This window comes from Gymnoscopelus braueri, assembly GCF_963280865.1.
Source record: "Gymnoscopelus braueri genome assembly, chromosome: 19".
Lineage (NCBI taxonomy): Eukaryota > Metazoa > Chordata > Actinopteri > Myctophiformes > Myctophidae > Gymnoscopelus > Gymnoscopelus braueri.
In genome coordinates, this window is record NC_137621.1 from 4,197,371 (window position 1) to 4,210,462 (window position 13,092).

Here is a 13,092-nt window from a genome sequence, read left to right on the forward strand (position 1 = left end):
GTGTGTGTGTGTGTGTTCAGAAGGCAGTTGGTAGGCCAATAGGCTCTTTACCGCAAAATGTACAGTATATATATAAATATACGTGAGAATTGAGGAAATGACAAACATATCTGTCTTCTCAAGAACTGGCGTAACTAAGTACATTTACTCAAGTACTGTACTTAAGTACAATTTTGAGGTATCTTTTACTTTACTTGTGTATTTCCAATTTTTAATATTTTTACTTCTACTCCAGTAGGCCTACACGTCAGAGGCAAATATTGTACTTTTACTCCACTACAATTATTTGAAAACTTTAGTTACTGGTTACTTTGTAGATTTTGATTACAAAACATACATTAACCACTTCAGCCCTATATACATTTTGGCCATTTGAAAATAGCCGATCTACAAGCTCACACTACATTGCATCCCAACGCATTGTGAGCTTGTAGATCTTCTATTTTCAAAAGATGTTTATACTTTTGGAAACTTGAAATGGGACATTCTGCACAATGAGTACTTTTACTTTGGTACTCTAAGTATATTTTTATGCCAATACTTATATACTTTTATTCAAGTATATTTTGAATTCCGGACTTACTTACTTACTTAGTGTTTCTATATTGCAGTATTGATACTTTTACTTAAGTAAACCATGTGAGTACGTTATCCACCACTGGTCAGAGTATTATCAGAGTATTGTCAGAGTATTATCAGAGTATTGTCAGAGTATTATCAGGTACACACATACAGTATTTTTTTCCACAGGTCAGTAGAATGTTAATTAATAGACTGGATTGATAATATTGCCAAGTAAAGTTTTATTAAATGCTCCACTGCTCAGTTTACAAGGTCATAAAGAGATGGTTTACAATACAGTAAGTTATGAATGAATCACTGTAACAGTCAAGGTGTTTTATCACGTTACAGTACAGCTGTTACAACATTACACACAGTGATATTACTGTATTAAACCTCATCTACAGTGTGACAATATAATAAGATCAAAAGCCATAATAAAAGCAACAAAGCAAAACAAAATGCAAATAGAATATAAAGAGGGGGGGGGTGAAAAATATCAAAATGTACAAGCTCACAGCACGTTGCGTTGTGAGCTTGTAGATCGGCTATTTTAAAGGGGCTTAAAAGGTTAACACATTAAGCCTGGGAAAGCATCTGTGTCATTTTTTAGATTATTTTGGCTATTCCAAAATAGCAGATCTACAAGCTCATAGCGCGGCACCAAGTGCCGCGCTATGAGCTTGTAGATCTGCTATTTTTGAAAAAATCCTGACAATGTGTGCACATCTTTGAATATACATTATGTATCAGTTTTTAACTCAAATATTTGGGGTCTCTGGAACAACATATTTTGAGGTGGGGGGGTCGGCGGACAAATACATATCATTAAGGGGGTCCTTGACATGAACGAAAAAAGTTTGATTTGAGTTTGAAGAAAGATTTGGGTAAAAATGATTTGCTTTAAAAAATATATATATTCAAAGATTTGCACAAAATTCCACAATTTTTCAAAAATAGTAGATCTACAAGCTCATAGCGCGGCACTCGGTGCCGCGCTGTGAGCTTGTAGATCTGCTATTTTTTTTAATAGCCAAATGAATGTTAAAATGACACAGATGCGTTCCCGGTCTTAAAGGGTTAAAGTTGTATGTTAAAAAGACAAAGTGTGTCCAACTCTGTTTGCTTCAACATGCTGACTGATCCACAATTCATCCACAGTGTAAATATGAACACTTAACCCTTTAAGACTTGAGGCCCGTTCTAAACATGTCTTCTAAAACTGTTTTATGAAAAACGTATGTTTCTATATCTGCAGTGCTCACAATTATATGTATTTGGCCGCAGACCCCCATCTCAAAATATGTTGTTCCATGCAGGGACCTCCAGAAGCAAAGATTTGAGTCAAAAATGTTCCCTCATATACAGCATGTATTCAAAGATTTGCACAGATAAAAAAATAGCAGATCTACAAGCTCATAGAAGTGACATGCTATGACATGCTATGAGCTTAGATCTGCTATTTTTGAATAGCCAAAGTATAAAATAATGGTTCCACTGCATCTCAGAGGCAAATATTGTACTTTTACTCCAATACAATTATTTATAAACTTACTAGTTACTGTAGATTTTGATTTTTATTACAACATATACAGTAACCACTTCAGCAATAATATTATACATTTCGGCATTTGAAAATAGCCGATCTACAAGCTCAAAATGCGTTGCGATGTGACGCATTGTGAGCTTGTAGATCTGCTATTTTCAAAATATGTATATATTTTTTAGAAAACGTGTAAATGGGACATTCTGCATAACGAGCACTTTTACTTTTGATACTTTGAGTACATTTCGATGCCAATACTTTTGTACGTTTACTAAAGTAAATTTAGAATTCCGGACTTTTACTTGTAACAGAGTATCTCTAAATTGCAGTATTTATACTTTTACGTAAGTACAAATTTTGAGTACAAACTTTTCCCACCACTGGCTGTCCTGCCCCTGTCAGGTGCTACTGTTGCCCTGTTGAGACTCTGCTCCTGCTAAGCCCCTCCCCTCTCTGTAAGCCCCTCCTCTCTATGATTGTGAGACTGGTTCCAGCTGGAGTTCCCAGCAGTGACTGTTAGCACTAATTGAGACTGTGGGTATTTAATGGGTCCGAGTATTTGTTTGAGTTGCTTGTGGGCAGTGGTGGAAAGTAACTAAGTACATTTACATAAGTACTGTATTTAAGTACAATTTTGAGGTATTTGTACTTTACTTGAGTATTTCCAATTTCCAATACTTCTACTTCTACTCCACTGCATCTCAGAGGCAAATATTGTACTTTTACTCCACTGCAATTATTTGAAAAGCTTAGTTACTAGTTACTTTGCAGATAAATGATTACATTATAAAACATACATTAACCCCTTTAGTCTTATTTTATACCTAGGCTATTTGAAAATAGCAGATCTACAAGCTCACAACGCGTTGCATCGCAACGCGTTGTGAGCTTGTAGATCTGCTATTTTCAAACATTTAGTACTTTTACTTTTGGTACATTAAGTACATTTTAATGCCAATACTTTTGTACTTTTACTCAAGTAAATGTTGAATTTGTGACTTTTACTTGTAACAGAGTACTTCTACATTGCAGTATTGATACTTTTACTTAAGTAAAACATTTGAGTACTTTTTCCACCACTGCTTGTGGGTTCTTCAAGTTGCAGTTGTGATCCCTCTGTGAAGGTTTACTTCTGTTACATGTTTTATTTAAGTAAAAAGTAAAGTGTGCTTCTACGTCAACTCCTGGTTTCCTGCATTATGGGTCCTTACTCTGAGTCGTATCCTGACAGTATATCTGCACATTTAAAAAGTGACAATTTAAGGACTTTTAAGGCCTTTTTAATACCTCTAAAGTGAATAAAGTAAACATAATAATGAGACCATTACTACGTCAAAAGTAATCAACAAACTATGCTATAAAAAAAATGCAATCATTAGCCAAATTGTCAATGAAAACAAACATTTTCATGTCAAGGACCCCCAAATTCATATATAATAGGCCACAAACAGTGGTGGAAAGTAACTAAGTACATTTACTTAAGTACTGTACTTAAGTACAATTTTGAGGTATTTGTACTTTACTTCAGTATTTCCAATTTCCAATATTTTTACTTCTACTCCACTACATCTCAGAGGCAAATATTGTACTTTTACTCCACTACAATTATTTGAAAACTTTAGTTACTAGTTACTTTTCAGATATAAACTATGATATAATGAAACACACATTAACCACTTTAGCCCTATTTTATACATAGGCTATTTGAAAATAGCCGATCTACAAGCTCACAACGCGTCGCATCGCGACGCATTGTGAGCTTGTAGATCGGCTATTTTCAAATATTTAGTACTTTTACTTTTGGTACTTTAAGTACATTTTGATGCCAATACTTTTGTACTTTTACTCAAGTACATTTTTAATTTTGGACTTTTACTTGTAACTGAGTATTTTTATATTGCAGTATTGGTACTTTTACTTAAGTAAAGAATTTGAGTACTTTTTCCACCACTGGCCACAAATCCCCATCTTTCATCAATTTTATAGATTAAAATAGCCGAATTACAAAATAGTTAAAACTTGCTTTGATGCTATATTAACTACTTTAGCTGGGGACCGCCTGGAACCCTCCCCCCATGACCCCACTTTGAGAACCTCTGTTCTAGTATTTCCCTCTTCACCAAATCTCCTTGCTGTGGATAGCCGATCTACAAGCTTGTGTTGTGACGCGTTGTGAGCTTGTAACATGCTAAACCATCATAGTTGGTGGTTTGTATTAAAGTGGTTAATATGGATACAACAGTTTGTACTTCTGTACAATACAATGTTTTTATCATTTTCACTACTAATTACTACTGTAGCAGAACACTGAGCTGCAGTTTCATCAATGAAGTGAAAACAAACATCATTTCTCACAGATTGAGGGGTGTGTATGTGAACAGACCACATTATACCATGTTCCAGGGTCATAGCGGTGATCGTAGTATGCACAGTTCATGTCTCCATAGTTCTCAGGATATCCACTGCTCCAGTACCTGCACAATAAACAACAATGTATGTTAACATCCACTCAGTCACTCACATACAGTGACTTTGATAGAATTACAATATAAAAACATGTAAAATGTCTCACTGTGTTGTCAGTGGAGTTCCATCCACCCAGGAGGTCCATGTTCCTCCAGCCCGTTTCAGACCAATGTATGAGATACCACCATGACCCCCAGGGTTCAATCCTCTGATGAATGCCTGATCATTTATACATGATTAAATCATCATTAATTTTATTCAATACAGTCACTTCTGCACACACACACACACACACACACACACACACACACACACACACACACACACACACACACACAACACACACACACAGTGGCGTACGTACAGGGTGTGTCGGTGGGCCGCTCCTACCCGTGGTGGTAAACAGACGTTCTCTCTCTCTCTCTCTCTCTCTCTCTCTTTTACGGTCTCTCTCGGTCTCTCTCTCTCCTACTCTCTCTCTCTCTCTCTCTCTCTCTCTCTCTCTCTCTCTCTGTCTTACGGTCTCTCGCGGTCTCTCTCTCTATTTATCTCTCTCTTCTCTCTCTCTCTCTCTCTCTCTCTCTCTCTCTCTCTCTCTCTCTCTCTCTCTCTCTCTCTCTCTCTCTCCCCCTTACGGTCTTTCTTTCTCTCACTCACTCACACACACACACACACACACACACACACACACACACACACACACACACACACACACACACACACACACACACACACACACACACACACACACACTAACCTGTTCTTCTCCACTGTTAATGGACACCAGATCAGCTCCTTGACGCAGACATTCATCTCTGCCTTGCTTCCATGTTTTCTCTTCAGTAGTTCTGTAGTAACAGCTGCATCCAAACTTCTTCCATCCACTGGGACACGACTTCTCTAAAAACATCAAACAGGAGATGTACCAGTGTTGGACAGTAACAGAGTAAATGTACTTGAGTATTGTACTAAACTACATATTCTGAGTATCTTTACTTGAGTATTGGATTTTTTTTAATACTTATTACTCTTACTAGAGTCATTTCCAAGACAAATATTGTACTTTTACTCAAGTACTTTTCTAGGAAGGCTGTAAAGTACTGAGTACTTTTAGGTTTTCTTCCCTAAAATGCAAATGGCCACACTTCTCACACTAGCTGTGTTTCTGGCTTCTGTTTACTTCTACTTTCACTTTTACTTATACATTAAGTATTTTAAAAAAACATTTACTTTTACTTGTACTTTGAGTATTTTTTCAAAGCATGTACTTTTGAATACTTAAGTAAGTGTAATAATAATAATAATATTAGTCAGAGATGTAGTGAAGGAGGGTAAAACTATTCATTTATTATATCAATGGTGTTTTCTAAACCACACATTTACTCAAGTACAATTTTCTGTAATTTTTACTTTACATTTTTTGATACTTTATACTTCTACTCCACTTAATCTCAGAGGCAGACATTGTACTTATTACTCCACTACACATATTTTACAGCTTCAGTTATAGTCAGTTATTATACATATTTAGATTATTAGTACAAAACATACATTAAGCAATTAAGCCCTATTTTATACTTCATTTATTTAGAAATCTCAGATCTACAAGCCAGCAAGACCTTATTTGAGCTTGTAGATCTATTTTTTTGAACACTTTTGGTATTAGTTTTCGATGCCAATATACTTTTATATAAGTATAATTTTGATTGAATGTATGTGTTCGTATATTGTGGTATTGCTACTTTTACTTAAGTAGAACATCTGAGTACTTCTTCCACCACTGAGTGTATGTATGTTTATAAAGTATGTAAGTATATAAGTATGTCATAAACACAACTCTCTCTATGCCAGTTCATCCTCCCCACACATGTCTGTGTTTCCATAATCTGAGTTCCCAGAAGTTTTCGCCAGCTCTCGCATACAAACGGGAGGGGCGAGGAACTTCTGGGCCAAAGCCCTGGTATTTGTGGGCGGATCTGAGCGGACACGCCTCTTACCGGTCTGAGAGCTGCGCAACTCGTCTAAAAAGTCAGACGAGAGGCAAACAGCAGTACACAACAATGGCGGCCGCAATTTCTCAAGGGGAAATTGCTTCCCGTCGCTCCTATTTACATGCAACACCCACTGCATGTGGATCCCGCCCCCTTTTCTTCATTGGCTGTTGATTTGAATCTGAAAGCAGTGGCCGCGCCCCTGCTGTCCAGGCTTTGAGCCGAAGCCTCCCAGACTAGTGTTTCCATTGCTGTTGTAGCCCCGCCCCCTGTTGATGCGAAAACAATGGCTTCTATTTCAGCGTCCCCATTGATGATGTCATTGGTAGGCAGGTTTCTGAACTGTCCACATCCCACCAATGAGACACAGAGTGAGTATCTTATAATGAGCATTAGTGAGGACCAATTATATGAAGATAAGGTTGAACATGGGTAATACTTATTATAATAATAGTAGTCAGGGAGTGGAGGATAAAACTATTAATATATTATATCAATGGTGTTTTCTAAACCACACATTTACTGAAGTACAATTTTCTGGTATTTTTTACTTTACATTTTTTGATACTTCTACTCCACTACATCCTAGAGGCAAATATTGCAGTTTTGTAGTTTTTTGTCAATTATTTGACAGCTTTAGTTTCTAGATAATGTTTTGTGCACGTGACCCCCCAGAAGATAAGATTTGTGTTAAAAACAATATTCAAACACTTTCAAGATTGTTCAAGAAATATTTAAAAAGTGACGCGCTGTGAGCTTGCATCTGCTATTATTGAGAACCACTGTTCTAAACCACTGTTTTAAATCCTATAGATGTATTAATTAACTATTAATAAATAGTTTTTGTATTATTATTATTACTAGCCCATACCCGGTCGACGACCCACCAAGACAGACAGAGGTTAATCCAATTATTATTATTATATATTATATATTATATATTGTTCTATGATAGTTGTCATACACCAGCAGTGATGAGTTTACTCAGATTTTCAACCTCTATATCCATGATAATAATTAGTAATTTCAGTAAAACACACTTTGATATGTATTCAAAAAGGTTAGTATTTGATAACTCACCTGCTGTCTGTCCCTTCAGCTGGTTTACTTCACTTTGTAACTGGTTCTTCTCCCTCACCAAGGTATCATAGTTGGTAGTCAGCTGGTTCTTCTCCCTCATCAACGTCTCGTAGTTGGTAGTCAGCCGGTTCTTCTCAGTCTTCAGGTGGGCATTCTCCTTGGTCACGGCGTTGCAGTTGGTCTTCGGTGGGTTATTATCCAGAGTGGTCAGGTTGGTGTCGGTCTTCGGTTCGGCTGAGTGTCTATTGGCTGAATGATCTGCAGACAGAGGACCAAAAGCTGAAGATAAACACAGTTGTTACTGTTATAAGAGCCTGAATTAGACCTTTGACCTCCTGATACTCACAGTCAATGGTCTTGTCTACGGTTCTCACTGCCGTTAGGAGAAACAGCAGCGTTAGACATACTGCACACGCTCGGACGATAGCTCTCTGGATAACTGCAGGATATTAGTACAATACACTTTATAACTTTAATACAGACAGGGGAGCGTTTATGTAATCAGTACACACCTCCCTGTACATTGATGAAGGTATCATGTAATCAGTAATGTAGTGAGCAGAGAGAGTAAGTATTTTACTGTGTACCTAGATCTCGTGGAGTCTCCTGGGAGCTGGAGCGTCTGCGACGGCGTGGTCTTTCATTAACGTAGTCATGACCCTCATCCTCCTCTTCATTCACCTCCGTGACCCGTTCATCGTCCCTCACTCTCTTCTTTCTGGCTGGCTTGCCAGAAATATCCGTAGACATCTTACGGAACAACACAGAAAAAAACAAACTCAAGTTAATTTATGAAGTTTATGTTAATAAATGTATTATTTAATAACAGAGGTGGACGAAGTACTCGACCCCAGTACTTGAGTAAGAGTAGAGATAACCAGTGGTGAAAAAAGTACTCAAATGTTTTACTTAAGTAAAAGTATCAATACTGCAATGTAGAAGTACTCTGTTACAAGTAAAAGTCGGGAATTAAAAATCAAAAGTATTAGTATCAAAAAGTATTAGTATCAAAATGTACTTAAAGTACAAAAAGTAAAAGTACTAAAATGTTTGAAAATAGCAGATCTACAAGCTCACAACGTGTCGCATCGCAACTTATTGTGAGCTTGTAGATCGGCTATTTTCAAATAGCCTAGGTATAAAATAGGGCTAAAGTGGTAAGTATGTTTCATATCATAATTTATATCTGAAAAGTAACTAGTAACTAAAGTTTTCAAATAGTTGTAGTGGAGTAAAAGTACAATATTTGCCTCTGAGATGTAGTGGAGTAGAAGTAAAAGTATTGGAAATTGGAAATACTCAAGTAAAGTACAAATACCTAAAAAACGTACTTAAGTACAGTACTTAAGTAAATGTACTTTGTTACTTTCCACCACTGGAGATAACCCCGGTCAAATTTACTACAAGTAAAAGTAGCTCAGTCAAAATGTTACTCAAGTAAGAGTAAAATAGTAATTGCTTTTAAATATACTCAAGTATTCAAAGGTACATGCTTTAAAACATACCTAAAGTAAAAGTAAGAGTACATGCTTTTAAAAATACTTAAAGTACCATTAAAAGTAGATCTAGTCTTAATTTTTATATCGATGAATTGCTGTAATGTTTTCACAATGAATTATTAGGACCTTGTAACTCTTGTCTCAGAGAAGTAACTGCAAAGTATACGTCCAGCTTAACCACCCCAGAGCTGCCTTCCCCTTGGATCTGGTCCTGTTTTAACATCATTTCTCAGTAATATGGCAATGGATTAACTAAGAACCTGTGTCAGTGTTCTAACAATGGATTAACTAAGGACCTGTGTCAGTGTCCTAACAATGGATTAACTAAGGACCTGTGTCAGTGTCCTAACAATGGATTAACTAAGGACCTGTGTCAGTGTCCTAACAATGAATTAACTAAGGACCTGTGTCGGTGTCCTAACAATGGATTAACTAAGGACCTGTGTCAGTGTCCTAACAATGGATTAACTAAGGACCTGTGTCAGTGTCCTAACAATGGATTAACTAAGGACCTGTGTCAGTGTCATAACAATGGATTAACTAAGGACCTGTGTCAGTGTCATAACAATGGATTAACTAAGGACCTGTGTCAGTGTCCTAACAATGGATTAACTAAGGACCTGTGTCAGTGTCCTAACAAAGCAAGGGGGTCGACTGGAGAAGTGGTTGACACATCACTCCAATTAACAGACCAAGGGTCATCACCATGCCAGCTTGTGACGAACATTTAGATCAATATTACATTCTTGTCACGGACATACAAAATAACTGGTCAATATTTTTTTACCAAAAACCCAAATGACCAGCGCTAAATGTAAACTAATGGACTCGTAATGTGCCATAGAGTCTATGCCAGTGTGCTACACATTTTAAAACTATTAGACTAGTACATCTACAATCTACATAAACACTAGTGCCACAAATACTGAGCCACTATATACAATATATACACATCTGATTATAGACCCCTAATTAAAATAATGCAAAGAGAATAAGTATGTTTCCATGTAAAATCCCCAAAGTGCGGCTGGAGCTGTGTTGCCAGAATTTGCAACTAGGTCTATGAAAACCCTAACCTAACCCAAAAGCGACTATAATAGGCCACATGAGCACTTCAAACCTATATATGTCGGCCATTAAACAATGTGCATATTTAAAATAGCCAATCTACAAGCTCACAACCATTTTACCATTATTTACAAGCAACTTTACAGAAAAACAAGCCCAAAGTGCCTTATAATAGGCAGACCTGGCAACACTGCAGACAGGGAGAAAGGAGTGCGTAAGATTGCACTGCTTGCGCAGCCTTCTCTTAACCCTTTAAGACCGGGGGACGCATCTGTGTAACCACTTTATCCATATTTTATACTTTTGGCTATTCAAAAACAGCAGATCTACAAGCTCATAGCGCGGCACCGAGTGCCGCGCTATGAGCTTGTAGATCTGCTATTTTTTTTTAAATCGTGTTTTTTTTTTTGCAAATCTTTGAATATATATCTATAAAGCAATTGTTTTTTACTCAAATCTTTGCTTCTGGGGGTCCCTGGATTTATTTTTTTTTAGATGGGGGTCCGCAGCCAAATACATATCGTTGTGGGCCTCCTTGACACTGACATTAATATTATAGCAACATAAGTGTTTCAGAAAACTGTTTTTAACTGATTTAGAAGACATTTGTAGAATCCCCAGAAGCAATAACATTTTAGCTAGAAATGCTCGCTTTAAATATATATATATTCAAAGATTTGCACAACATTTTTCACGATTTTTCAAAAATAGCAGATCTACAAGCTCATAGCGCGGCACTCGGTGCCGCGCTATGAGCTTGTATATCTGCTATTTTTGAATAGCCCAACGAAATCTAAAAAATGACACACAGATGCGTTCTCAGGTCTTAAAGAGTTAAAGGCAATGGCATCTGGCACAGTGATTGGTTTTATTATTGTAACGCCCAAACCACACCTATGCATAATGTAACGGGTAGTGCAGGTGATTTGCGGGTAAGGCAGGTGTCCCAAAACAGCAACTTTTGCAGGGGAACGCCCCTTCCGCAGTCCTAATTCACAAAATAGTGGATTTAGCCAGTTCAGCCCTATGCAGTGGTGGAAAAAGTACTAAAATTCTTTACTTAAGTAAAAGTACCAATACTCTGCAATATAAAAAATACTCTGTTACAAGTAAAAGTCCAAAATTAAAAATGTACTTGAGTAAAAGTACAAAAGTATTGGCATCCAAATGTACTTAAAGTACCAAAAGTACTATTTGAAAATAGCCGATCTACAAGCTCACAACGCGTCGCAATGCGACGCGTTGTGAGCTTGTAGATCTGCTATTTTCAAATAGCCTAGGTATAAAATAGGTATGTATAAGTGGTTAATGTATGTTTCATTATATCATAGTTTATATCTGAAAAGTAACTAGTAACTAAAGTTTTCAAATAATTGTAATGGAGTAAAAGTACAATATTTTCCTCTGAGATGTAGTGGAGTAGAAGTAAAAGTATTGGAAATTGGAAATACTCAAGTAAAGTACAAATACCTCAAAATTGTAAGTGCAGTACTTAAGTAAATGTACTTAGTTACTTTCCACCACTGGCCCTATGTCTTTTGTCTCATAAGGCCTGTTCCCAAGTCATTCAACAGAAAGTCTCAGACAATGTGTAGGTGGTATGATGTAAGGTATGCCAGTGGAAAATGAAGGCAGCTATTAGCAAACACTACTTATAGCATGTCTGTCTTGTCTGGCATCCTCACCTGATACAATCATGTACGGGTACCAACACAACAAATCTCCTGCAACATATTAATGAGCAAGTCTTCCCGACACTTTATGAGTGACCAAAATCATTCACCCAAATGATTTAAGAAACATATTGTGAATATTAAGAATAGATTAGTACACATTATAACCAAAATACAAAATGTGCCACGGACACGTTTGTCCGTGTACTCGAGTAAAAGTGTAATATTTGTCCTGGAAATGTACTAAGTAAGAGTAAAGGTCCTTACACACCGGGGCGATTTTTTTCATGCGAATAATAGTTTTTTTTTCAAAACCTTATAAAGTCAATGCAAGCTTCCACACCAGTTTCGCGGAGCGAAAAAAGCGTCTTTTAATTATTCGGAACGAGTCCGAATTTTGAGTATATTTGCATATTCGCCGGTGTGTAACCGCCTTAAGAGTGTATCAAACACATCTCATACTCAAGTAAAGTACAGATCCTCAGAATCTGTACTTAAGTACAGTACTCACTACTCAAGTACATTTACTCCGTTACAGTCCAACACTGTTTAATCATATTTTTCAAAATAATAATAAAATGATGTTACTCACCTTTGTCCAATATCTGTGTCAAACCACACTGGTGTTCTCCCAGCCGCTGTCTGGTCTAGTCTGTAGTTTTGGCCACACTTATACTGTAGAGTCGACGTGCGTACATGCATATTCATGACGTACACAACATACGCACTGCAAATAGGCTCTTTACCGTCAGAATGGAGGAAATGACAAACTTCTCAAGAAGTGCCATGCCTTTGGTCTCTGACCTCATGCAATTTGCATGACTTGCATGACTTTGTAGATTTTTTTATTATTACAAAACATACATTAACCACTTCAGCCCTAAATACATTTCGGCCATTTGATAATAGCCGATCTACAAGCTCACAGTGTGTCGCATCGCGACACATTGTGAGCTTGTAGATCTGCTATTTTCAAAAGATGTGTATACATTTTATACATTTGAAAGTTTGTGAAATGGGACATTCTGCATAATGAGTACTTTCTACTTTGGTACTTTTAGTACATTTTGATACCAATACCACTTCAGCCCTATTTAATATTGCAAATATTTATATCTACAGGCTCACAAGCTTGTGAGCTGGTACTGTAGATCTGCTATTTTCACTATTTCATACAGTAAACGTTTTTTAAATATTTGGAATTGTTT

The 13,092-nt window shown here is 36.9% G+C and overlaps 1 protein-coding gene across 1 annotated transcript; it reads right to left on the reverse strand.

Moving 5' to 3' along the window:
* Window positions 1–4,451: 4,451 nt before the first annotated feature.
* LOC308074161 (uncharacterized protein) lies at window positions 4,452–12,515 on the reverse strand (the record flags this gene model as incomplete). The annotated part of the gene is made up of 7 exons (XM_080413494.1): window positions 12,477–12,515; window positions 8,232–8,394; window positions 7,991–8,083; window positions 7,645–7,902; window positions 5,331–5,473; window positions 4,680–4,792; window positions 4,452–4,581 (listed from the first exon to the last, which is right to left on the reverse strand). Exons 2-7 carry the CDS (start codon window positions 8,392–8,394, stop codon window positions 4,452–4,454), a joined length of 900 nt encoding a protein of 299 aa, XP_080269620.1. The 5' UTR covers window positions 12,477–12,515.
* Window positions 12,516–13,092: the final 577 nt, after the last annotated feature.